General features: G+C 43.0%; 1 protein-coding gene across 1 annotated transcript; it reads left to right on the top strand.

The window, feature by feature from the left end:
* The first annotated feature begins 1,061 nt into the window (after positions 1-1,061).
* On the top strand, positions 1,062-14,830 carry ZNF12 (zinc finger protein 12). Its single transcript, XM_033095666.1, has 5 exons — positions 1,062-1,198; positions 2,368-2,431; positions 6,830-6,956; positions 7,224-7,319; positions 10,890-14,830. Exons 2-5 carry the CDS (start codon positions 2,417-2,419, stop codon positions 12,737-12,739), a joined length of 2,088 nt encoding a protein of 695 aa, XP_032951557.1. The 5' UTR covers positions 1,062-1,198; positions 2,368-2,416; the 3' UTR covers positions 12,740-14,830.
* The last annotated feature ends 8,331 nt before the right edge of the window (positions 14,831-23,161 follow it).

Here is a 23,161-nt window from a genome sequence, read left to right as displayed (position 1 = left end):
TGGCTCCTGCTTCCTGTGTCTCCAACCCAGCTGCCAGTGAGACATAGTGGTCTGACTCCCCTACCTATGGCTCCGTGGGTGTTCCTTTTTGGCCTCACCATGTCCTGCGTTCTTATGTGGGGAGCGGGAGCTGAGACCCCGCATGCCACCCTGCACGACACATGGTGCAGCGAGCAGGGTCCCCCGCATGACAACCACAAAGAGGGGTTAATAATTGTCTTTATGATCCCATTTTTAAAAAATGACATTTTAACCTAACATAAACACAATCTTTCTGTTTTCTTGTTTTCAGTTTGCATTTTCTAGTTTTTACAATTTTTATGCATTTGTTGTGAAATCTAGAAAAGCTTTGATTTCTGTTCTCTTTTCCTTCCTTGGAGAAACCATGTGTCTGTAAGTAGTACTATTTTATGTCACGGCTGGGCATTTATCCTAGTATTTTAGTGACACTTCTGGTTTTTCAGTTAAGTGAACATGATACAACCCTCCCTTCTCCTCTTCTGCTTGCGAGGGAAATCTCGGTTCTAACCCGAAAGGTCTCAGAGCAAGGTTTCCAGAACGCAGTCACACAAGCGACATCTTTCCTTTATCCCAAACAGGAGTAAAGACAAATGGGCAACTTGAGTCCCGGGTCCCAGCGGGGGAGTCCTCGAACCACACCGCCTGTAACTACCAGATGAGGTAGCGACTCTTAAGACCGTCCCTACTTGACGGCGCGCAGACTTATGGGAAATAGAGTTCTGGTATTTGTCACGCTACCCCGTGTGGGCCCTGCCAGGCCGACTTCCGGCGTCCTCCCGCGCATGTGCACCTCGCCCTGTGTGCGTGTTCGCGCACGCGCCCTGCCGCCGCGCTGCTGTCGCTTCCTGTCCGTGCCCAGGTCACCGCTGGTCCTGGTTCCCAGGCTTTGGCCTCCAGCGGGCGAGGATCCCGGGGTCTGCGGGGCCGGCGCTGTCCGGCCGGGCCGGCACCCAGCAGGCGTGAGGCTGTGCGGGCAGTGTTCGCTCAGGCGGCCGGAGGCTCGATCGGGGACCCCCGAGCGCGACCCCGGAGCTCGCGGGCCAGGCCCGAGGGGCCGAGCGGCGGCGGGGCGGCGGCGCGGGGGCGGCAGGCTCCGGACCCGGCCCGTCTGCATCGCGGCGGCGTGGCAGAGGCGCGCGGAACTGTGAGGGCCCCCGCGGGAGGAACGTTCTCCTGGGTGAGTTTGTCCGGTAGGCCCAGAGCCGGCTTCTCGGAACGGCGGCCTTGGGAGGCGGAGAGGCGGGGACCCAGGGAGAGAAGCGCCGGAGGAGCAGCCCGCGTCCTGCAGCCTCGGGGGCCTTGGGGCAGATCAGCGAGTCCGGACGGGGTAGGTCGTGCGTTTGCGGGCCTCGGGGCAGCTCTGGATCTTCCCACCCGCGGTGAGCAGGGTTGGGGGTAACTCGCCCCGGGCCGAGGACACGAGAGGGTGCGACAGGGAGGGTGTGAACGCTTCCCAGAGATCCGAGTGAGTGCCTGGGCGGGAGGGCAGGGGCAGGCTGCTCCGGAATGGGCGCTTCCCCGAGATGTGACAGTTCTAGGTTTCCTGGGGGAGGAGGGGGTCGCAGCCTCCGCCGCGGACGCGTGGTGTCCCCTCCTCCCCCCCACGCTCCAACGCCCCTTCCTCTGCCTCTGGTCGTCCCCAGATTCCAAACGTGACTGTAAAGGTCCATGAGGACCTTTGTCCCCTGGTGTAAGCGTGTGCAGATTCCTGTTGGTTCTGCCCCGTGGAGTCGCACAGCATTGCAGGCTAGGTCTGCAAGGGTTATGCCCTGCAGCCTGGCTTGGCAGAGGATGAGACTGGGCCGGAGAAGGGAGGTGACTTGTCCAAGGTTACCAGGTGTGTAGGTGGGATGGCTAACAGGACTCAGACTCCCAGGCCAAGTGTTGTGTCCACTGTATTAACGTTAAGTCAAAGTAAGTTTCTTAAGAGAACCTTTTGAGTAGCACACTCCAGTTTGTAGAAACAATTTAAAGACTCAGCCATGCCTGAGTATATCCCTTTACTCAGAGCATCCTGTGGATTTTCTGATCTTAGGTATAGGTTAAAAGTGTTTGTAAGAAAGTAGATGAGTATAGCAAAATTTTTTTAATAATGGAGGATTATTTCAAGAGGCTTTGATGTTCATTGACTAATGAGAAATGTATCCACTGATTCATGTGGGAATTACAGAGGTACAGGTGGGTGCTCCCTCCTTACCATTCTTCCAGTCATTTCTGAAGGTTTAAAGGAACAGTCTCCCACAGGTGTCTTCAATGTAACTTTCTGGGTAAGTTCTTATACAGGAGAGTACTTCCTTGGCAGGCCAGATCACCCATAACTTTGTTGCTTGCGTTTTCCATCTCCAGGTCTGCCTCCACTTTCAATCTTCCACATTTTTCCCAAGAGCAGCAGAAAATGAATAAATCTCTGGTGAGTTTTTCAGTGTATTTATTTATTCCCTGGTTTGTTGTGTAATACACCTCAGGAGGAGACAGTTCAAACTTTAAAACAGGAAGGTAGAACCAGATAACAGATGTGCTCAGACACAACCCAGAGCAGCAGGTCGGCACCAGGCATCCCTGTCACGTTCGTACGTGCAGATAACATGATCCTTGGGCACTGCTTAAGGAGAGTACAAGTGTGCCTCGTGTACTTGACGTTCGTTACAAAAAAATGACAAATACCATCCATTACTTGACTTACATTGACCAGCTGAAACACTTGCTGTGTTCTCGTGGGTCTTAAAGATTTCGTTGACGATCTTGCTGTAATAGTGACTAACCTTCCTAAATGACAAGCTCTCGTCATTGCCATTGGTGCCTTGTGCTCCTGTACGCAAGGACATACTGCTCAGGGTGCATTCAGGGCACATAGCTTTCCTGCTGACTAACACATTGTTGTCCCATAGATACGTGTTTACTGCTGATCCAGGGATAAAATGAGGACCTTCTGGAGGAATAGCCCTCTCACCCTTCAAATAAGTCTCCCCAAATACCACCCCGGTCGTCTATTGGGGTTGCACAGCAGACCATGTGGTGACGTCTCTGGGAGACTCCTTATTTCCCATTCATGTTTTATCCTGCAGCCTACAGTGTTGGTTATGTCCCTACTCCTTCCCTCAACCTGACCTGGTAAAGGCCAACTGTGATCTAGCGTACAAACCCGGTGGAGACTGGCCAGTCTGAGCCTTGGACAACTGCTGCCTTGTGCATGTGCAGTTTCCTCTGTTGGTTTCTTTCTGTGACAGATCTCTCTTTGCTGTCCTCGTGACTTTTCTTCTGCCATCTGCATGTGCTGTTCTTGCACCCTTGGCTCATGACTCTTACACCCATCTGACCTCACCCTCTGTGCTTTTAACTGCTAGTAGAGCCAATAGGTCCAAAAGTAAGTATTTATAAACTGTCATCTGTGTCTTCTGTTGCCCTATTGGACACTATTCCATCATCCAGCCTGTCGTATGTCCAGAAAAATGGGATTCATTCGGAACTCCTTCCTCTCTTACCATATTTGATTATTCAGGTTTGTTAACGTTACATTCTACATGGTTTTTATTCCTTCTCCTTCACCCCATCCCTGTTACCATTAAAATAGCTTACTTGTTCATCCCTGGACTGTTACGGAAACTTCCTTTCTGTGCTGTTATTTCTTTCCTCCATTAGCTCCTGTGTATTTTCCACACTGAGTATTCATGATGTCTCCATGTGGAAAGCACTTTAGAGGCTCCCTGAGTGTCCAGAAAAATGAGGTTGCCATTACGCTGAGGTGAAGAAGATTGCAGGAAAAGCAGGTTTGAGAAAAGGCCAGAATTAGGTTGTAGGTATTTTGAAGTGAACTGTCAACATGACATGCAAGTGGAGATGGCACCATCTGTGTAGTTACCAGTGCTGGCTTTCGGTTTTTGTGTGTTTTTTTTTTCTCATTCATAGACTATTTTTAGAGCAGTTTTAGGTTTACAGAAAACTTAGAGCAGATAGTACAAAGTCCCCATGTACCCCTCCCTGTTTCCCGTTGTTAACATCTTATTAGGTTGGTGCAAAAGTAATTGCGATTTTTGCAATTTTAACCTTTTAAACCACAATTACTTTTGAACCAACCTAATATATTAGTGTGGTACATTGCTACAGTTGAAGGATCAATCTTCATACATTATTATCTAAAGTCCACAGGGTTCACTCTGTGTTGTATGGTTTAGGCTTTAACAAATGTATAGTGACATGTATCCACCATTACAGTGTATACAGAATAGCTTCAGTACCCGAAAGTCCCCTGGGCACCACCTCTTCGTCCCTCCCTCCTCCCCACCCCCAACCCCTGGTAACCTTTTTACTGTCTGTATAGTTTTGCCCTTTCCTGAATGTCATAGTTGGAAACATACAGTCTGTAGCCTGTGCAGAGTGGCTCATTTCTGTGTTCATGTGAAGTGCTGTGCATGTCCACTGCCGATCTTTCTATCAGAATATGTTTTGTTGTGTTTTTCTTACTGAATTACAGTCTTAGTGGTTTATAAATTTTTCCAGTTTGGGTCTTGTTAGTAAACATTTTCTTCCAAGTTTGTCTTTTTACTTTATTTTCCAGGATTATTTTCATTTTTAGAAACTGAATACTTCGCATGTTTTAAATTTCTCAAAATGAGCAAGTTTGCATGGGTAAGATTCCTTCCTAGTTCAAGAGCACTGTCTTCAGCCAAAACTGGGGTGCAGCTTCTTTAATGGTGTTGATGAGGTGGAAGGAAATTGCTGATCTGGTGGGTCTCCTTCATTTTTGTTGGTTCTGTTTTCCCCTTACTGGCTCTGGAGTACTGCGTCATTTGCTTTCTGTGGACAGGCCACGTAAGTGGTGCACTGACTCCTGACTGTGGAGGCTCTGCCTGTCCGAGAATGTCTTTCCTTTTCCCTTATGTGAAGTAGACTCTGTTGTGGGTCGGGGATCCTTGGACCGAGGTCTTTGGCCCCAGGGGGCTCACTGTTCCTCGCCGTTTGGTTCCCAGTGATGCATGTCAGGTCTCTGACACAGAAGCAGCCATGCCACACAGAGCCCATTCGTAAAAGTCCCCTTGGGTCTTGGTCATTTACAGTCCTCTGGGGAATACTCTTTCTGTCAGTCTTCCCTAATGGAGTTCCAGTGCTTCCCGTCTTGGGCAGTCATGAAAGGACTCTCAACGGCGAGGAAAGCGTGTTCTGCCCTCCTCCCCCACAAAAGGGGAGTGAGCAGCATGCTCTGAGAAACGTGGCTCTGAGGAAGCCGTGGGTCGAGATGGTCACAGAAGTATTCTCACTCCCCCCCACGCCCGGTGTTCTGGCTTGTGTGACAGTGTGTAAGCAGTTCTGATTCTCTGATCACAAACCTATCTCTGGACGGTTACTGTACTGAGTGGTCTTTCAAGACACTGTCATGGGTTGTTCCCGTGTCTTTCAAAATCAACCTAAAATATCTAAATATGTACAGTTCTGATGGGTTTCTTAACTTGTTATCCAGATTTTCCAAAACCCACTTTCTTAAAAGTTTAAAATGCTCCAAAGCTTCTTGTTTTAAGCCAGAGGATGAACAATGCAATGTCCCCCTGACACCTTTATGCATAAGCTTGAACTTGGGCAAACTACCTACACCTGTCACCAAATGAGACATCAGTTTGGAATATTCATGGTGATGCTGTTTGGAAGAGCAAGTGTGTGACGGACATGAATTGTCATTGCCAGCCCGGGGCAGGCCCTGCTCAGACTTGCTGTAGGCAAGCCGTGCAGTGAAACACAACGTTAGGGTGTATGTTGTCCACCTACTTCCGATCATGGTGTCATTCCAGGGGCCAGTGTCACTCCAGGACGTGGCCTACTTGCCACTTGGTAGTCGTGGCAGACATTGCAGGTTGGCTCCTTCTGTAAGCTGGAGGAGGAGCAGGTTTGGGCAGGAACAGCAGATGAACTTCAGGCACGTGGACTTTGAGATCTGGGACACAGGTGTGTGGGATTTAGGAGAGAAGTCTGGGCTGGTGGTCCACATTTGGGAAATGTTGATAGGTAGATGATAGTTAGATTAAAGCCCTGAGGCCAGATGGGCTCAGAATCACAGCAGGGAGTGCCGACAGCACAGTCACGGACTGAGGACTGAGCCCCAGGGCTCTCACTTGGGATGAGTTGGAGGAGAGGAGGCAGCCAAGGCGACTGAGCAGGAGGGGCCGGGGAGCGAGAGGAGAAGCAACATGAAGGAACAAAGTACATCCTGTTTCTACGAGTGCCCCTCAGGCCTGTGCTCCTCGGGGGCAGGGCCTGAGTCTGCTGGTCTCAGTGTCCCCGAGACCAAGACTGTTCCTGGCTCGTGTGGAAGGCAGCATCTTCTTTTACTGGTGTACTCTGAATGAACGCTTTCTGTGTATTTCTCATATTTATCTTTCTTCCTGAATCTGTAACATTAAAAATGTATACAATGCAGGGCCGGCCCGGTGGCTCAGGTGGTTGGAGCTCCGTGCTCCTAACTCCGGAGGCTGCCAGTTCGATTCCCAAATGGGCCAGTGGGCTCTCAACCACAAGGTTGTCAGTTCAATTCCTCGAGTCCCGCAAGGGATGGTGGGCTGTGCCCCTGCAACTAGCAACGGCAACTGGACCTGGAGCTGAGCTGTGCCCTCCACAACTAAGACTGAAAGCACAACAACTTGACTTGGAAAAAAGTCCTGAAAGTACACACTGTTCCCCAATAAAGTCCTGTTCCCCTTCCGCAATAATAAAAAAAAAATGTATACAATGTTCATAGTTGACTTTACCAGTGAGCTCTGTAAGCTCTTATCCCTGTACATCTTCTCCGTGTCACCCAGTTCCTATCACGATGTCATTACAGGGGCCAGTGTCATTCCACGATGTGGCCGTGGACTTCACCCAGGAGGAGTGGCGGCAGCTGGACCCTGAGCAGAAGACAACCTACAGGGATGTGATGCTGGAGAACTACAGCCATCTGGTCTCCGTGGGTGAGGGGAGCTTGCTTCCTGAGTTGCTAAGATATATGGGATTTCCCTCAAATTTACTGAATTTAACTTTGAATTTGATGGGACAAATGGGAATTTGGGCACCAGGCTGGGTATTTTGGTCTTTACCTCCCAATGAAAGGTTCTAATTTTGATACCGTTCAGATGGGCACTTCTGTTGTGTAGCTCGTAAAGCAGCACTTTCCTATGATGGCAGAGATCTGGAAGCCCAGCAGCCAGGCTCAAGTTCTCTTTCATTTCTATTAACAGGGTGTCACATTATCAAACCAGAAGTTATCATCAAGTTGGAGCAAGGAGAAGAGCCATGGATAGTGGAAGGAGAATTCTTCCTTCAGAGTTACCCAGGTGTGTCAGTGGAGGCAGTGAGGAGACTGGTAACTTGCAGTGTTTTCCCCAGGAACTTTTAATGGTCCTAAACCTTTAGAAGTGACTTGAGAGAGATACTTGTATGCTTTAGCTACCTGATTCTCACTCTCAAAGACATCTTCCTTCTCCACAAAAACTTATGTTTGTAGAGCTTTTCCATGCTTACCCAACCCAGAACCAAAACCTAGTCACTTCCTTCTTTCTTTTAAACTTTGGGTCTTGTTCTCTTTTATGGCATTTTCAGTGACCCATTGCTATAGATTCTTTTTTTAGGCATTCATAAGTGTGTTGTTAAAAAATACCTTATGCAGCCCTTATGTTCTTACTACCTTCCTTTCTTCTTCTTTACTGTGAAATGCCTTGACATGTTTCTATACCCAGTTTCACTTCTCTTCCTGTTGAAGTCAGATTCCAAACCCCTGTTCTGTGCCTAAGCCACTCATTTCAGTTCACCTGTGTTGTCGTGTGCACTTGTGCTGGTCACTCCTCCTGAGATCCAGTCCTTCTTAAGTTTAGTGACACCAGGAACTGGGTCTCCCTCTTTCCCCGAACACTCATTTTCATCTTGTCTGTCTTATGTACTGTTCTGCTCCCAAAGCCTTGAATAACGTCCTGTCATAGCAGGTGCTCAGTAAATATGATGTACAGGGAGGAACTGTGACTCATTTGTCCTCCCACACCCTCCAGAAATGTGTCTGAAGGATCTGCATCTCCCTTCAGTGGCTTGATCTGTAAAGGGCTCCTCCTGTCTCACGTGCTTCAGTTTGTGTGTGTGCCCTATGCGCATTGTCTACCCGTTCTCTGGTGCTCCCTGTGGGGGCGGTACGCAGCCCTTGGTTGTAATGGATGCAGATGGCTCACCTGAAGTTCCCAGTTTCATGTGATGAGCCTGCAGTGACCCCTGTTTCCTCCTAAAGGGAACTTCAATTCCTTATCCTTTAAGAGTCACCACAATATCAGCCCTGTAGGACCTGTAGAAATTGATTTTCTGCAGTTTGCCAAAACTCTTGCTAAACTTCATTTGATCCAGAAATGCATTCTGTTCATGTGATTTATTGTCCCTATAACTTTACGTTTCAGTGGGAAGCACTTTATTTGGTCAGATAAGACATTGCTTAAGTCTGAGCTCAAATTTTCAAACCCTTCCCTCCTTGAAGTTTTTCCTTCTAACTCTTATCATTACTCCAGTCCTTCTCTCAACTGTGACTCCACCTCATGGTGATACGTTAAAAAAAAAATTAGGTCAATCAAGGAATCTGTTATTTGATAGTATGTTATTTTTTTCTTGAGCTTCTTTCCCCCCCTGAATTATAACCCTATAAAGAAAAGAGTATGTCCTCCCTCGCCATAGTATGTAACGTATAGCACATATTTCTTTTTTTGACTATCTGAAGAGCCAGACAGGTGACAGAACTTTCTTGTCTATCCATTCAGAAATAATTTACAGGTAATTTCAAAATATGTGTCCCTCAGTCACATTTCCATATATTCTGCAGGTACTTGAAAGGTACCCATGTGATTCAGAGTAAGAACAACTTCTCTGATTTCTATTAGGGATTCAAAGGAAATAGGAAGTAGAGTCATATTTTCCAAAAGAGGTTTTGGTTAAAAACGGAGGACAGCTGCACGGAGTAATTTAAACCCAGCATTCACATGGATAGTTAACGTTCAATGCAAGGGTTGAGTCACTCTGTGCTAAAATTATTGTGTGGCAAGTATTTTTAACTTTAAGAGAAAATGGAACTGAGAAAGGATTTGGAAAATGTTTTTTTAAAGTCTGGACATCCCCCGAAAGATAGGTTTTGAGTAGGTCAAAGCTGGAAGTCAAGCAAACTAAGTGAAACAACAGGAGCAGAGATTGTGGCTGCAGGTGAGCTGGGCACTGTTGGTAGCACCGTAATCTTAGTGTAAGCCGACAGAGAATGCCTTAGATTGTAACCTGTCTCTCCCAACTTTATATGAAGTGATATGGTGTAGACTGCTGATCCACCTTCTCCAAAACCAGTTTCTACCTGGGTATATCTTACGACTCTTTGTCAAACAAATAGGTTGATTTTCCTGGAGCAGGAATTATTTAAGTAGATTAGTGTACTCCTAGTTTGGATTCACATTGTAAATCCAGGTGGTGAAAGCATTCCTTATCAGATTCTCCCAACCCCCCATTTTACCTGTTGTGGTATTTTGAGAGTGGACTCAGGTAAGTTGTAGGTTTTGGAGGACAAGGTTGATATGGTTTCATCTGATGTGGATGATAGCAACTACAATAGTCAAGTTCATCTAAAAATTGTAAGAAAGTAAAAATAAAGGTTATGGTTTTAGGAGCAGTTTGAAGAATCTGATTTTTAACGTTTGTACACTCGTGAAACTCAGGTTGGGAAATGCTGTTAACATTAAGAATTAAGTAACAGTACTGTGTCTATGTCACAGACAAGACAAGTTTAAGGAAATTGTCAGGCGATTGAAAATGGGAAAAATAATTGCTAAACTTATTGGGCATGTATTTTGTGCCAAATGCTGTCCTGAGTGCATTATATTTATGAACTTGGGTAATCCCACAATCAACCCATGAAGTTGGTGCCATTATCTCACGTTACCGGTGTATGGTCCTGAGTCTGAGCACAGCTAAGTGACTTGCCCTGGGTCATCTAGCCAGAGTTCATGCTGTGTTATCCAACTAGGAACAAATAGAGTTTCATGGTCAGAATGAGCTCAGTTTAAATCACAACAGCATTAAAATATTTAAGAAATCTAAAACTTGAAAGGATGACGTGCTCTGGGGTCTATTTTGCACTTCCTGTTGGACATACTTGTTCCTGGGATTCTCATTCTAAGTGCAACAGAATTAAAGTTAGAGCTCTGGTTACAGGACGGTTACTCTAAACATGAGGAGATTTAGGTGTCAGTTTATTTGGCACGATTGTGTGGAATCTGAAAAAAAAGGCAGAATAGTTTGGAAGGATCTAGACTAGTCAAAATGTTACCACAAAAATCTTAGTAAAAGGTGGTGCCTTACATTGTAATCTGTCTCCCATGTTAATATGAAATGATATGGTGTAAAGTGCTGCTCTTCCTCCTTCAAAACTAATCCATCTTTGGACATATCTTACGACCCTCCTTGTCCAGCAACACTCCTTGCTGCCCTAGCAATTGCCCATGTACTGTGAGTCCTCTTATGTCTACTTTGTGAGTCATTCATCCAGCATCCTGTCTTCTGATCATTGCTCCATGTTTGTATTTTACCTTCTATACCCAGTTTTCAACAAAATCTTATAAAGTAGCAGAGATCAAAGGTCCTTGTGTTTTTGTCAGTTTACTTCCCGCTTTCCTCACCACTGGAAATTGGGGTGTGTGTGTGTGTGTGTGTGTGTGTGTATGTATGTGTGTGGTGGTTTTTCCAAACCAAAGAATAAGGGAAAGAAGTACACATGAAATTATTTTCATCTGTCCATGAAGCTAGCATCTACGCTGCAATGAAATGCTTGTATATGCCTCATTCCATATGTAACGTAGGAAGATGTACAAAATTTGGTTTATTTTGCCTCTTTTTAGAAGAAGTCTGGAAAGTCAATGTGATAGAAAGAGTCCAGGAAAATGAAGACAAATATTCAAGGCAAAGTATATCCATCAAAAACAAAACCCTGATTGAAGAGAGAGGCAATGTTCTTGGTAAGACTTTTAATGTGGAAACAAACCCTGTTCCTTCAAGAAAAATATCCTATAAATGTGACTCATGTGAAAAGAGTTTGAAGTCCATTTCAGGATATATTAGTAGTGATGGAAGCTATGCAAGACTGAAACCTGATGAGTGTAGTGCATGTGGAAAATCACTTCTCCACAGGAAGCTGGAGAAAACTCATCCGGAAGGCAAACCTTATGTGTTTCATCAAAATAGGGAAGCTTATAATCTAAATGAAGGAAGTATTTATCAGAACATTCATATTTTGGAGAAACCCTTTGAATATATTGAATGCCAGAAAGCCTTTCAAAAGGATACAGTTTTTGTTAATCCCATGGAGGAGAAACCCTATAAGTGGAATGAATCTGAAATAGCCTTTCTCCAAATGTCAAGCCTCAGTGTACACCAGACATCCCATATGGAAATGAAGCCCTATGAATGCACTGCATGTGGGAAATCCTTCTGTAAAAAGTCAAAATTTATTATACATCAGAGGACTCATACAGGAGAGAAACCTTATGAATGTAATCAGTGTGGGAAGTCCTTCTGCCAGAAGGGAACCCTCACTGTACATCAGAGAACACACACAGGGGAGAAGCCCTATGAATGTAATGAATGTGGGAAAACCTTCTATCAGAAGTTACACCTCATTCAACATCAGAGAACTCACTCAGGAGAGAAGCCCTATGAATGTAGTTATTGTGGAAAATCCTTTTGCCAGAAGACACACCTCACACAACACCAGAGAACACATTCAGGAGAGAGACCCTATGTTTGTCATGACTGTGGAAAAACCTTCTCCCAGAAGTCAGCACTTAATGACCATCATAAAATTCATACAGGTGTGAAACTCTACAAGTGTAATGAATGTGGGAAATGCTTCTGCCGCAAGTCTACTCTCACTACACATCAGAGGACACACACAGGAGAGAAACCCTATGAATGTAATGAATGTGGGAAATTTTTCTCTCGGTTATCGTATCTCACTGTACATTACAGAACTCATTCAGGAGAGAAACCCTATGAATGTAACGAGTGTGGAAAAACTTTTTACCTGAATTCAGCCCTCATGAGACACCAGAGAGTACACACAGGAGAGAAACCATATGAATGTAATGAATGTGGAAAATTATTCTCCCAGTTGTCGTACCTCACTATACATCATAGAACTCATTCAGGAGTGAAACCCTATGAATGTAACGAATGTGGGAAAACCTTCTACCAGAATTCAGCCCTTTGTAGACATCGGAGAATACATAAAGGAGAGAAGCCCTATGAATGTTATATATGTGGAAAATTTTTCTCTCAGATGTCTTACCTCACTATACATCATAGAATTCATTCAGGAGAAAAACCCTATGAATGTAATGAATGTGGGAAAACCTTCTGCCAGAATTCAGCCCTTAACAGACATCAGAGAACACATACAGGAGAGAAAGCTTATGAATGTTATGAATGTGGAAAATTCTTCTCTCAGATGTCGTATCTCACTATACATCATAGAATTCATTCAGGAGAGAAACCCTTTGAATGTAATGAATGTGGAAAAGCCTTCTCTCGGATGTCATACCTCACTGTACATTACAGAACTCATTCAGGAGAGAAACCCTATGAATGTAATGAATGTGGGAAAAAATTCTACCACAAATCAGCCTTCAATAGCCACCAGAGAATCCACAGGAGAGGAAATATAAATGTACTTGATGTAGGCAGGCTTCTCTGAAGTCAGACCTCATTTTATGTCAGAGAACCTTTTCAATATAATGCGTAAGAAGCTCCTTCCGGGGAATGTGGACCAGCCTTTTTGCATTAGTCAGACTTGTAATCTGAAAGTTCACAGGGTGGAAACCACAATTGCAACAAGACCACATGACTTGCTCAATACCAGACTATACAAGAGGAAAATTTATAAACCTGTACAATGTATATACATTTTACCATGGATTCAAATTTTTATATATCAGGGAATTCATACCAAGGGGAAATGCTATTTTAAGGAAAACATACTCCTTTGGAAATTAATACTAAAAGTTATGTTTCCGATATAATATCAAGCTTTTTGTAAAACAAAACAAAAGACCTGTTGTGAATAAACGTACTCCTTGTGTAAATAGAACCTGTAAAATCATCAGATAGCTAATCAAGACAGCAACCGAGCCACATTAAACTTCTGTAAGTGGTTCCTGAGAGTACAGGACTTTCTGTTTCCTTGCTTTCTAGGATGCTACAGTACACAAATTGTATGCTTATTCTGAGTCATGTTTGAAAAGGTGCTGTATCCTTAGTAGAATAATTTGTAAGTCATATAGTGCTATTTTAAATAGCACCACCATGTTACTATCTTAATATGCATTGCTATTGAACTAATATTTGGTAGGTATAAAGTATTCTCCTTCTTGTGCTCTTCCCTGGCACTCATAAATGTATTTGATCATTGTTAATGAACTAAATATTCCATAAATAAGCCAATGTTTTTTTATGTTTTTAACTTTGAGTCAGCAAGAGATAGACATGTATGCATCAGATAGGTAAGAGACTGCATAGGTAGTTTTAAATTGTCAATGCCAGAAGTCTCCAGTAGTGAGAAACATCTAATGCTCATTGAGCTGAACTGTATACAGTTTAAAAATGTACTTAAAATATTCCAATTTTAATCTATTGTTTCCATCTGTTTTTCATTTGGAGGTCTACGTAAGTGTGCAGAGCATACATATTATGTCGCTTGGAAATTATCTGTATTTTTATCTGATACAATAATGTTTTTAAACATTGCTCTCTGCTCCTCCCTGTTCCTGAATGAACTGAGAACACATTCATACGGCTTGTGGAGACATTATTGAATCACCACCCTAGTTACTCAATCTTTAGTGTTTGCTGGCAGAGTTTGGGTATCCATTTCTCATGAAACGGGGGTAAATCCTGATTAGTTTCAACCAAAATGATCATCCCTTTCTCACTACCAGCAAGAGTAGTCATAGAACCCAATTATAAACACATAAAAGAGGTATCTGATAGTTTGTTTCTGGAAAAGTTTTCCTCAACATTCAAGGAATCCTGCAGGGTGAAGTGGAATCTTGTGTTGAACATTTCCTTCTCCGTATGTGATGCCTGGTTATCTCTTTCAACAATGAAGGAGAATTTAAGCATGGCAGAGCAGACAGACTGGAAGGACCTGGACGATGTTGTTGAGCTTCTGAACTACCAGCCGAGGAGCCACTCCACCTCTGGACTGTTTCTTTTGGGAAAGACTACATTTATTTTTAAGTCTGTTGACAGGTTGCTGCTCTGTTAGTGGTAACTGAAGATACAGAGTTACACTTTTGTAGGAGTTACACAATTGAGACGTGGACTGGAGGTAAATCACTTATTTTGATGTGTTGATACAGAGATTTATTTTCTGTAAATTTTGATGTAAGTAGTTTCAGCTTTAGAAACAAATGTGTACATTTCCTTAAATTGTTACATCATTGACCTGAGGACCTTTGGAACCTGATACAATATCAGATATACTTCCTTTTTATAATGCATGACTTAGATTTTGTTTAGGTTAATTTGTGTTAATTCATGGATTGTTGTTACAATGTTAGTTGACACATACGGTGTAAGGTAAGGACCTACTTTTGTTTGCTTCCCAGTGATTAGCCTGATAGTCTATATTTGAATAATTAATTTACCCTTACTGAGATGAAATGCTGTATTTTTCATGTATTTCAATCACTCGTGACGCCTGTTTCGTTGCTCAGCTCTTCTCCCTGTTCTTCTAGATGACTGTGAGTATGCTACATAACAGGAATTAAAAGTCTGGTAGTTTGTACAGTTGTGGGTAGGAGCTATATATTCATAGTATATTTGTTGAAATGTTATCTACAAAGGTTTCCCACACTAGTGTGTCAGCATTATACCTTAAATACACATAATGCATATTAAGTAAAATATTTGAAAAGCTTAAATGGTTTACCACATTCTTTTTATCTTGTGGAGAGCCTGCACATAAAAGGCTGGTACAAGTAAGTGGTCCTAAACTACCTCTGCAATAATGTAGGCATGTAAATTCTTCATAATTTCACAGATGTCAATGTTGTGTTATTACATCTCAGAAATTAGGATCAATAGTATGTTCTAATTTAACTGGCACTGTTTTTCTTCTTCTTTAGATGTACTTAAAATAATGATCTGTTTTAGATTTGATGGAACGCCGTATTTGAAAAGTTTTTAACTATTCCTGGGAAGCATGTAAGCTACACAGGCCTGAGTTGATGAAAGAGAGCACTGTTGGGGTGGTTCAGTTCACCTGTCCTGCGGCAAGGACTGAAAATGGAATTGAGGCAGAGCATGAGTACTTGCTTCTTATACACAGTGACCTCCTAATTTGTGATGTGAGCAGATTAGGACCCCTAAGGGGGATTTTCAAGGGCTGAACAGGAGGTCAACCCTTCCTGGCAGGTGGAGCTGAGATCACCCGCCCCTTTTTTTAAATCATCCCAGGGTTACTGAAATGATGGTTCAGTTGTTTCCATGGCCTCTCAAATAGGTCAAAATGAAGACATTGTTAAAACCAAGGCCATATTCTGTCAGGCTACAAAGTCACACTCTTCTTTGTGTTATCTCACTATGCCTGGCTGGGCTGTTCAGTCAAGTGACTCCTGGTCACGCTGTTCCATCTGCTAGTCTCTGCTTTTGAACGTCCTTCCTATGATGACAATGCCCTGTCCACTTAGTGTAACTGACGGGGCTGCTAGCTGTCCTCCAGTCCTACCCATTTTTCTCTTCGTGAATGTCCCCCTTACCCCCCGTTTCAGCTGGGCACATCACCAGACATTTAACTGGCCACCTTTCCTGTCAGCAAGGCACGATGGGGTGACTGAGTTTAGCCAGTGGGGAATGTGGGGAATACTGTGCCATCAGCTGAGTCGTGTCCTTAAAAGAGGACCTTTTGTTCTTTGCTGCCTCTGCTCCAGCCCTCAGGCCGTGACAGGACTCTGGTGCTGGTGAGCTGACTTCCTCCCCGAGCATGAGGACGACACTGGAGGGCAGGGGTCACCACACCCATCCTGAAAAGGCCATGGAAACACTTCAGGCCTTGTGGGCCACACGGCCTGACAGCCACTCATCTCTGCCACTGTAGCATGAAAGCACCTGCAATGCACGTGCACATGGACCTGGCCGTGTTCCTAGAAGCTTTTAGGTGTGGACACTTAAATTTGAATTTCATATAATTTTCACATGCCCACAAAATACTATTCTGATTTTTTAAAAAATGAAACTACTTAGCATGTAAAAACCATTCTTCTTGGTTTCTAGGCTGTCTCAGTAAGAGACAGCAGGCTGAATGTGGCCTGTGATCTGCATTTTGCTGTCCTGCTTTAGGAGGTGGAAGAGTAACAAGTAAAGGGAAGCTTCTGTCTGGATAACATCACAGAATACGGCTGGCCCACCTCTCTGGAGCACCTGTTCATGGACTTGCACGTGAGATGTCAATCTTCTGTCTTGGCTTAGCCACTTTTTGGCAGCCAACCCAATACTGACACAGAATTACCCAACAAAAAAATGAACTGCACTTATTTCTGCTAAAATGCAACATATACATTCCCCCAAAATCTAGTGTGAAAATGACTAATAAAAGAGTAAGTCTTAAGAAGACAGTAAAGGTAGCCTACTCAGAAGCTTTGTAATATCATGACAAGAGCATTGGCAGAATAGCAATCCTAGTAAAACTATGAGCACAGCTTAACATTTTAAATTCCCAATAAAATATGCACTATTTGTATCCTGAGAATGATGTGTGCCCAGATCTTGGGTTCTAAGTGTTACCTACCACTAATGGAACCAGAGCTCTTTAGAGTACCAGCTTATCCCGAGGCTGATTAGGAGAAATAAACGCGCAGGACATCTGTTTGTCCCAGGAAACAGGGAAGTACTCAAGAATTGATGGGGAGTGACCACCAAAAATGGCAGAGCAGGGAAATCTAGGACTTGTGCCCCCCAACATGAACAACGAATGAACTAGCAAAAACTGACAATCTAGTCCAAAACTTTCACCCCCAGGGGGAGGCCTGGTGAAGGAAGGCAGCAGCTTTGCAGGGAGAGAGCACTGACTTTTTAAACTGACCACCTACCATCCCTGCACTTCAGATCACCGGCCAAATGGATGACACCCTGAGCTCCTGCTGTGGCCAGGGGGAGAATTACAGACCTCGGAATTGGGGCTGTGGGTTTCACCTGTTGGGCAGCTGTCTACATGTACGAGTGTTGCAAAGTTTTCCCTGTGTTTTGACTCAGAGCTGTCACAGGCCGGGGGCGGCTTTCCAGGTGGCTTGTGTCAAAAGCACTTCAAGGCACAAGTATTGGAAGCAGCAGCCTGGAGCAAGAAATGACAGTCATTTCTTGCCCCAAATGAGCAGTAGACAAACTGAGAAGCCTGGAAAGGAATAGGATGAAAAAGGAGGTGTGTGGGAATAAGGGCTTTTAGAAGCTTCCACATGTGCCAGGAAATCAGGGTGGGACCTAGGCTCAGGAAAGCCCTGAGAAGCCCCTCAGCCCTCACCTTGGACTGGTCTGCGTGCTCCATGCAGGCTGGGAGTGAAGGCTAAGGCAGAATGGAACCAGCTTGGCTAAGGGTTAAAGGAGTACCCCACACAGCCAATCTGCAAAGATGGGAGAGTAGTTTTTCCTCTTCTCCTTCCTTCTTTTATTTTATTTTAGTTTTTGGCTCTAAGTATTTAAGGAAACTGATAAAACACACCTGACCTCTGAGCTAATGGAACAAGGAATTCAATGGCCACACATGACAAGGAATACAGACGCACAAAAACAGTTTAGAAAAGTCAACAAAGAAGCAAACAAGAACCCAAACAAAAAAGAACCCTGCAACTAAGGGGAGAATCCGATTTTTAGAGTTGCCACATTATAATATTCAAAACGTCCAATTTTCAGCAAAAAAAGTTACAAAACAGGACAATACAGCCCACTCATAGGAAAAAGAAATTCGCAGAGGCTATCTCCATGAGCCCAGTATCTGGTCACTGGGCACAGTGCCACCCAGCTGGATTAAGAGTGCACCGTGCTCTCTGGGCAGTTACTTTGAGACTAAATTTAAACACAAACTCAATCAGAATCCCACAGGCTTTGGAGAGGAGCCTGGTAAGTCCGTCCTATCGGTCATTGTCTCTAAGAACTAATATGGGGAAAGCCAAGGAAGTTTTGAAAACCAGGATGAAGAGGGACTTGCTCTTCAGTAACACAGAAAAACGTTATTAGCACATTTATAAAATAGTTCAGTAAAACAAAGATATCCAGAAAGAAACGGAGTACAAACTATGAGACTGCACATAGGAGAAAACCCAATATAACCAAGCTGCTGGCAACTCCAAGGTCAAAATAAAGCAACCGCTGGTCCACGATTATCTACTGTACAATGAACCCTAGTAAGAACTGGCCTTCACTCTCACGGATCCCTCTTAGATTAAGTGTCCATCCCAGGAACAACGAAACTGGGCCAAAAGGACAGCTGCTGTGATGTGCCACCAGGAATGTGCTAGCTCTGGGGACTCAGCTGCTCCTGGAAGGATGTGGGAAAGAATGCTAAGATGACGAAAGGCAAAGCCACTACATGTGATCATTAACCTATGATAAAGATACTTCAAATCAGGAACAAAGAGATAATGGTGTACAAGCAACTAGAAATTCATCAGGAAAATAAAAATCTTGAGGAAAAGTAGGAAAAGATCAATGAATAATTCATTAAAATTTTAAAAGGCTATTTCAAATAAAGAGAAGGAATACTTAATACTCGTATGTAAATAGGTTCCAGAAGGAAATTTCCTGTGCTTGATTTCTTTCAAACAAGAAATAACGTCATGGGGCAGCCGGATGGCTCAATTGGTTAGAGCATGAGCTCTGAACAACAGGGTTGCCGGTTCAATTCTCACATGGGCCAGTGAGCTGCACACTCCACAATTAGACTGAGGACAACGAGCTGCCACTGAGCTTCTGGAGGGGCAGCCGGATGGCTCAGTTGGTTAGAGTGGGAGCTTTCAACCACAAGGTTGCCGTTTCAATTCCCGCATAGGATGGTGGGCTGCGCCCCTTGCAACTAAAGATTGAAAACGGTGACTGGACTTGGAGCTTAGCTGCGCCCTCCACAACTAGATTGAAGGACAATGACTTGGATCTGAGGGGCCCTGGAGAAACACACTGTTCCCCAATAAAAAAAATAAAAAATAAAATGACATCATACAGAAATTTACAGGGCAGAAAGCAGTCTCTGAATTATTTTCCCAAAAAAGAAATCATCTTTGCCTCCAAATTCCTGTATTCCTGTATTCCAAATTCACTTCTGAATTACCTAATTTTAAAAAATTGCACACCCCTGCAATGACAGGATGCCAGAGTTCCCAGCGTGAGGAACATTGCCAACCTCAGGGCTTCCTTCCTGCACAGCTTCAGAGCTGGCTAATACCAACCCTGAACTACATGATGCAACCAGCGGGGTTGTCCCGATGGACAGTGCCATTCTGCTCATGACCCAGTAAAGAGACGTTTCCCCTAAATCATCCAGAATGGTTCCCTAAACGTCCTATTGGCCAGTGCTTTGTCATATGCCCAACCCAAACCATCCTGGTGAGGAGAGGAACATGGGCTACAAGTCTCTCCAACAAGCAAGAAACAGAGCAGCTGCCAACCTGCGGCAAAGGAATCGGGCAGAGTATTTGCACCCTGTCTGCAGTGGTCCCTAGGTTCCCATCACTTGGGTTACACGCAGTGTACCTCTGTAGGCCCCTCTGCAACCTTCAGGGGTGGGAAAGAGAAGGGTATTTTCTATGCACAACACATCTTTTAGCGCAATGGGTGCCACTGCCTGCAGCTGTTTGTGAACCAAGCTGTGTTGTCACCAGCGCTGTGCCCTGCCTTTGTATACTGCGAGAGGGCGTCCCCATTACACCAGCTAAACCCAAGACAATCACATTCTAAAAAAGCATTGTTTGGCTTCTTTATTGACAGCGGATCAATAACAATGGGAGTAATTATTTATATGTGCCAAAAAACAGTAAGAGAATAGATAAGTGGTGTGGTAGTTTCCCGAAACTTTAAAAAAAATTTTTAGAGCTCTTTTAAGAAAAATACAGTGAACACCCACGTGCCTACCACTAAGTTCAACACGTGCTAAAATTTGACTTTTTGCTCCATCTACTTAGGTATGCTTTTTCTCCTGAACCACTTCACAGCTGCAGACATCATGACAGTTCATCTCTCTGTATTCAAAATGTGTGTCCTAGAAACAGGCACTGACATTCATAACCATAATTATCACACTTAAGAAAATTAACTCGAATTCCCTAAAATCATCTAATACCCATTCCAAATCCCTCTAACTGCCACCAACACATCTGTGTAGATGCCTTTTTGGAACCAATTAAGGTTCACGCATTGCATTTGACTGTGTTTCATCAATCTTTCTGAATTGAAAACAATTCCCCTACCTTTTCTTTCTTTTAAATGGCATTGCCTTTTTGAAAAAGGCAGTTGTCAACTGTCTTGTGTAATGCCCCACATTCCGGATTTGTCTGACTTCTCCACTGAAGATGTTTCTCTATCTCTTGTATTTTCTGAAAAGTACAAGACTATAAACATTTGATGAGATTTATAATAAGTCTTCTGGCAAGAAGACCACCCAGTGCAACAGTAAATACATCACCGTGCATCTCGTCAAGAGGCACATGATGGCCGTCTCTATAACGCTACCTTTGATCATATGGTTAAATTAGTGCGGCACGCGAGCATTCCAGTGTAAAGGCACACTTCTTCCAGGTTCAAAGAGTGACATCCATGGGTGATATTCTGGCACTACAAAAATACTGTCTCCTCTGCAACTAATGATCTTAACATCCATTGACAAGCTTTGCAGAGCTGCACTGGGGCTTATGAATTAGTGAATTTTCAAATTGTCATTCCTTCTACATTTATTAGCTGACATCTTCCAATAATGGACAGGTTTACCACAACTGAAGATGGACAACTGCTACTACTAAAAGGACAGAGTGAAACCTGATTCTTTCCCTCTTATTAGAGAAAGGAGTTTTTGAAACGTTCTCCTCCAATGCTGGAAATGAGCTTAGTCCCTTTATCCTTTTTTGTGTATTGCTGTGGAGTCAGATTTTTAAAATGAAAGTATTATAGTCAGCTACAGTCATTCTGTTTGACCACTGCCCTCGTAGTGGACAGAGCTAGGAAATATATAAATTGTAAAACATAATGAGTGATATTCTCAATTCATACTTATCATTATAGGGAGTTTTACATAGATTCTTTGCTTTTTATGATCACCTCTTAAACTAGAAATTTTGGTTCCTAGTAACTCTAGCAATTTCTTTTTGCTTTATCCTACAATATACATAAAACAGATACAAAATAACACCAATATTATTAACAAAAATATTAGCGATGTTCATAATTTTTTGCAAGTTTTTTGTCCTTCAACACCTCCCATTAAGGATGTATAGTCATAATAATATGTTCAAAAGTTTCTTGAAAAAATTATTGTCTCTGTGTGGTTAAGTTACCCATTGATATAAGTTGATTTGTTTCTGTTTTCAATTTTAGAATCTGCTTTTATTCTTGAATATGTAAATAATTTATATTTGTTCAAAAGTGAAAATTTCATTAAAAAGTATAATCTAAGAAATTTTGCTTCCATCCCAGTCTCTGCCATGCTGTTCACTCCACCATAGGATTCATTTTTATTAGTTTGTAGTTTATCCATCTAGTGTTTCTCTTTGTAAAAAGAAGCAATTATGTGTGTGTGTGTGTGTGTGTGTGTGTTCCTATTTAATTTCAATTCTTACACAAAAGGTAGCATGCTATATACAATTTTCTGTACTTTGATTTCCTCAATATGTTGTGGTACAGTATTTCAAACAGGTCAGATAAGTCACTTATAATGTATATTGTACTATCAAAATACAAATAAACACTGGTGGAATTTAGTGTGAGAAATCTGTCATAATAATTATTAAACTATGGGGAGATATTTCCTCCTGACAACTGTTTTGACACCCACTATGGAAACCAACCACACACAACATATGTACATTGGATACTAACATACCTAGGCCTTGGTTACCTCAAGTGTCCCTTAAGGGTCTAATGCTGTCACCTTGCTGCTGTAACTTGTTTTTCTAAAGGCTTCGAATTCTAACAATGAGTATCATTAGCATTAGATATAAGGCCACATTTTCAAAATTTGGTAACACATCACAGTCATGACTTCTGGTATTACATTATTTCTAAAGAAAAAAATCTATCCACATTCCCTACGTTGATAGATTTCCCTCAGTATTAATTTCTTTTTTATAAAACAAACTTTGTGTTTTTGTCTTGAAATCTCTCATGCCTATAAAATATGCATATATTTTCACTCCTATATCAATTACCTGATGTTCCGTAAGTTGTGAGTTTGTAAATGCTTTATACTCTTGTTGCAGTCTTTGTGTTTTTCCCATGATTTCTCTGAGGCATATTTTGATTTGTAGGTAGATACAAATACACAGGGTGTTCTCAGGGATCTCTTTCTGTAGAGATCTCTGACACTCAGTAAGATATGACATGTTTTCCGATATTCATTTCATCCATGGAGAGCCCTCCACTCTCCACCATGTGTGCTTTCTAGTATCAACTAAAGACTGAACTTACACAGAAAGAAGTCTCCACATTACTACATTCATAAGGTCTCTCCCATGGGTTCTGTAATGTGTGACCCAATTTGCATTAACACGGAATTTTCACATTTATTACAATTTAGGGTACTGCTCTTGTGTGAATTACCTGATGCTTATGCCACATTTTCAAAATTTGGTACCACATCACAATCATGACTTCTGGTATTACATTATTTCTAAAGAAAAAAATCTATCCACATTCCCTACGTTGATAGATTTCTCTACGTTGATACGTTGATAGAAGAGAATTGACTTCTTGCAGAAGGATTTCCTACATTCATTACATTCATAGGATTTCTCCCATGTGTATTCACTGATGTACTGTGAGGGGTGACTTCATACAGAAAGAAGGATTTTCCATCTCTTACATTCGTATGGCTTCTCCCTGGTGTGAGTTCTCTGATGATTAATGAGGTTTAACTTCACATAAA

The sequence above is a fragment of the Rhinolophus ferrumequinum genome, chromosome 24 (genome assembly GCF_004115265.2).
Source record: "Rhinolophus ferrumequinum isolate MPI-CBG mRhiFer1 chromosome 24, mRhiFer1_v1.p, whole genome shotgun sequence".
NCBI classification, from domain to species: Eukaryota; Metazoa; Chordata; class Mammalia; order Chiroptera; family Rhinolophidae; genus Rhinolophus; species Rhinolophus ferrumequinum.
This window is presented reverse-complemented; position numbering and strand designations above follow the sequence as displayed.

Excerpts from the sequence above, each read along its gene's own strand:
- ZNF12 (XM_033095666.1), top strand. Across the intron at positions 6,957-7,223 it reads CAGCCATCTGGTCTCCGTGG|GGTGTCACATTATCAAACCA; the intron begins GTGAGGGGAGCT and ends TTCTATTAACAG. Across the intron at positions 7,320-10,889 it reads CTTCCTTCAGAGTTACCCAG|AAGAAGTCTGGAAAGTCAAT; the intron begins GTGTGTCAGTGG and ends GCCTCTTTTTAG.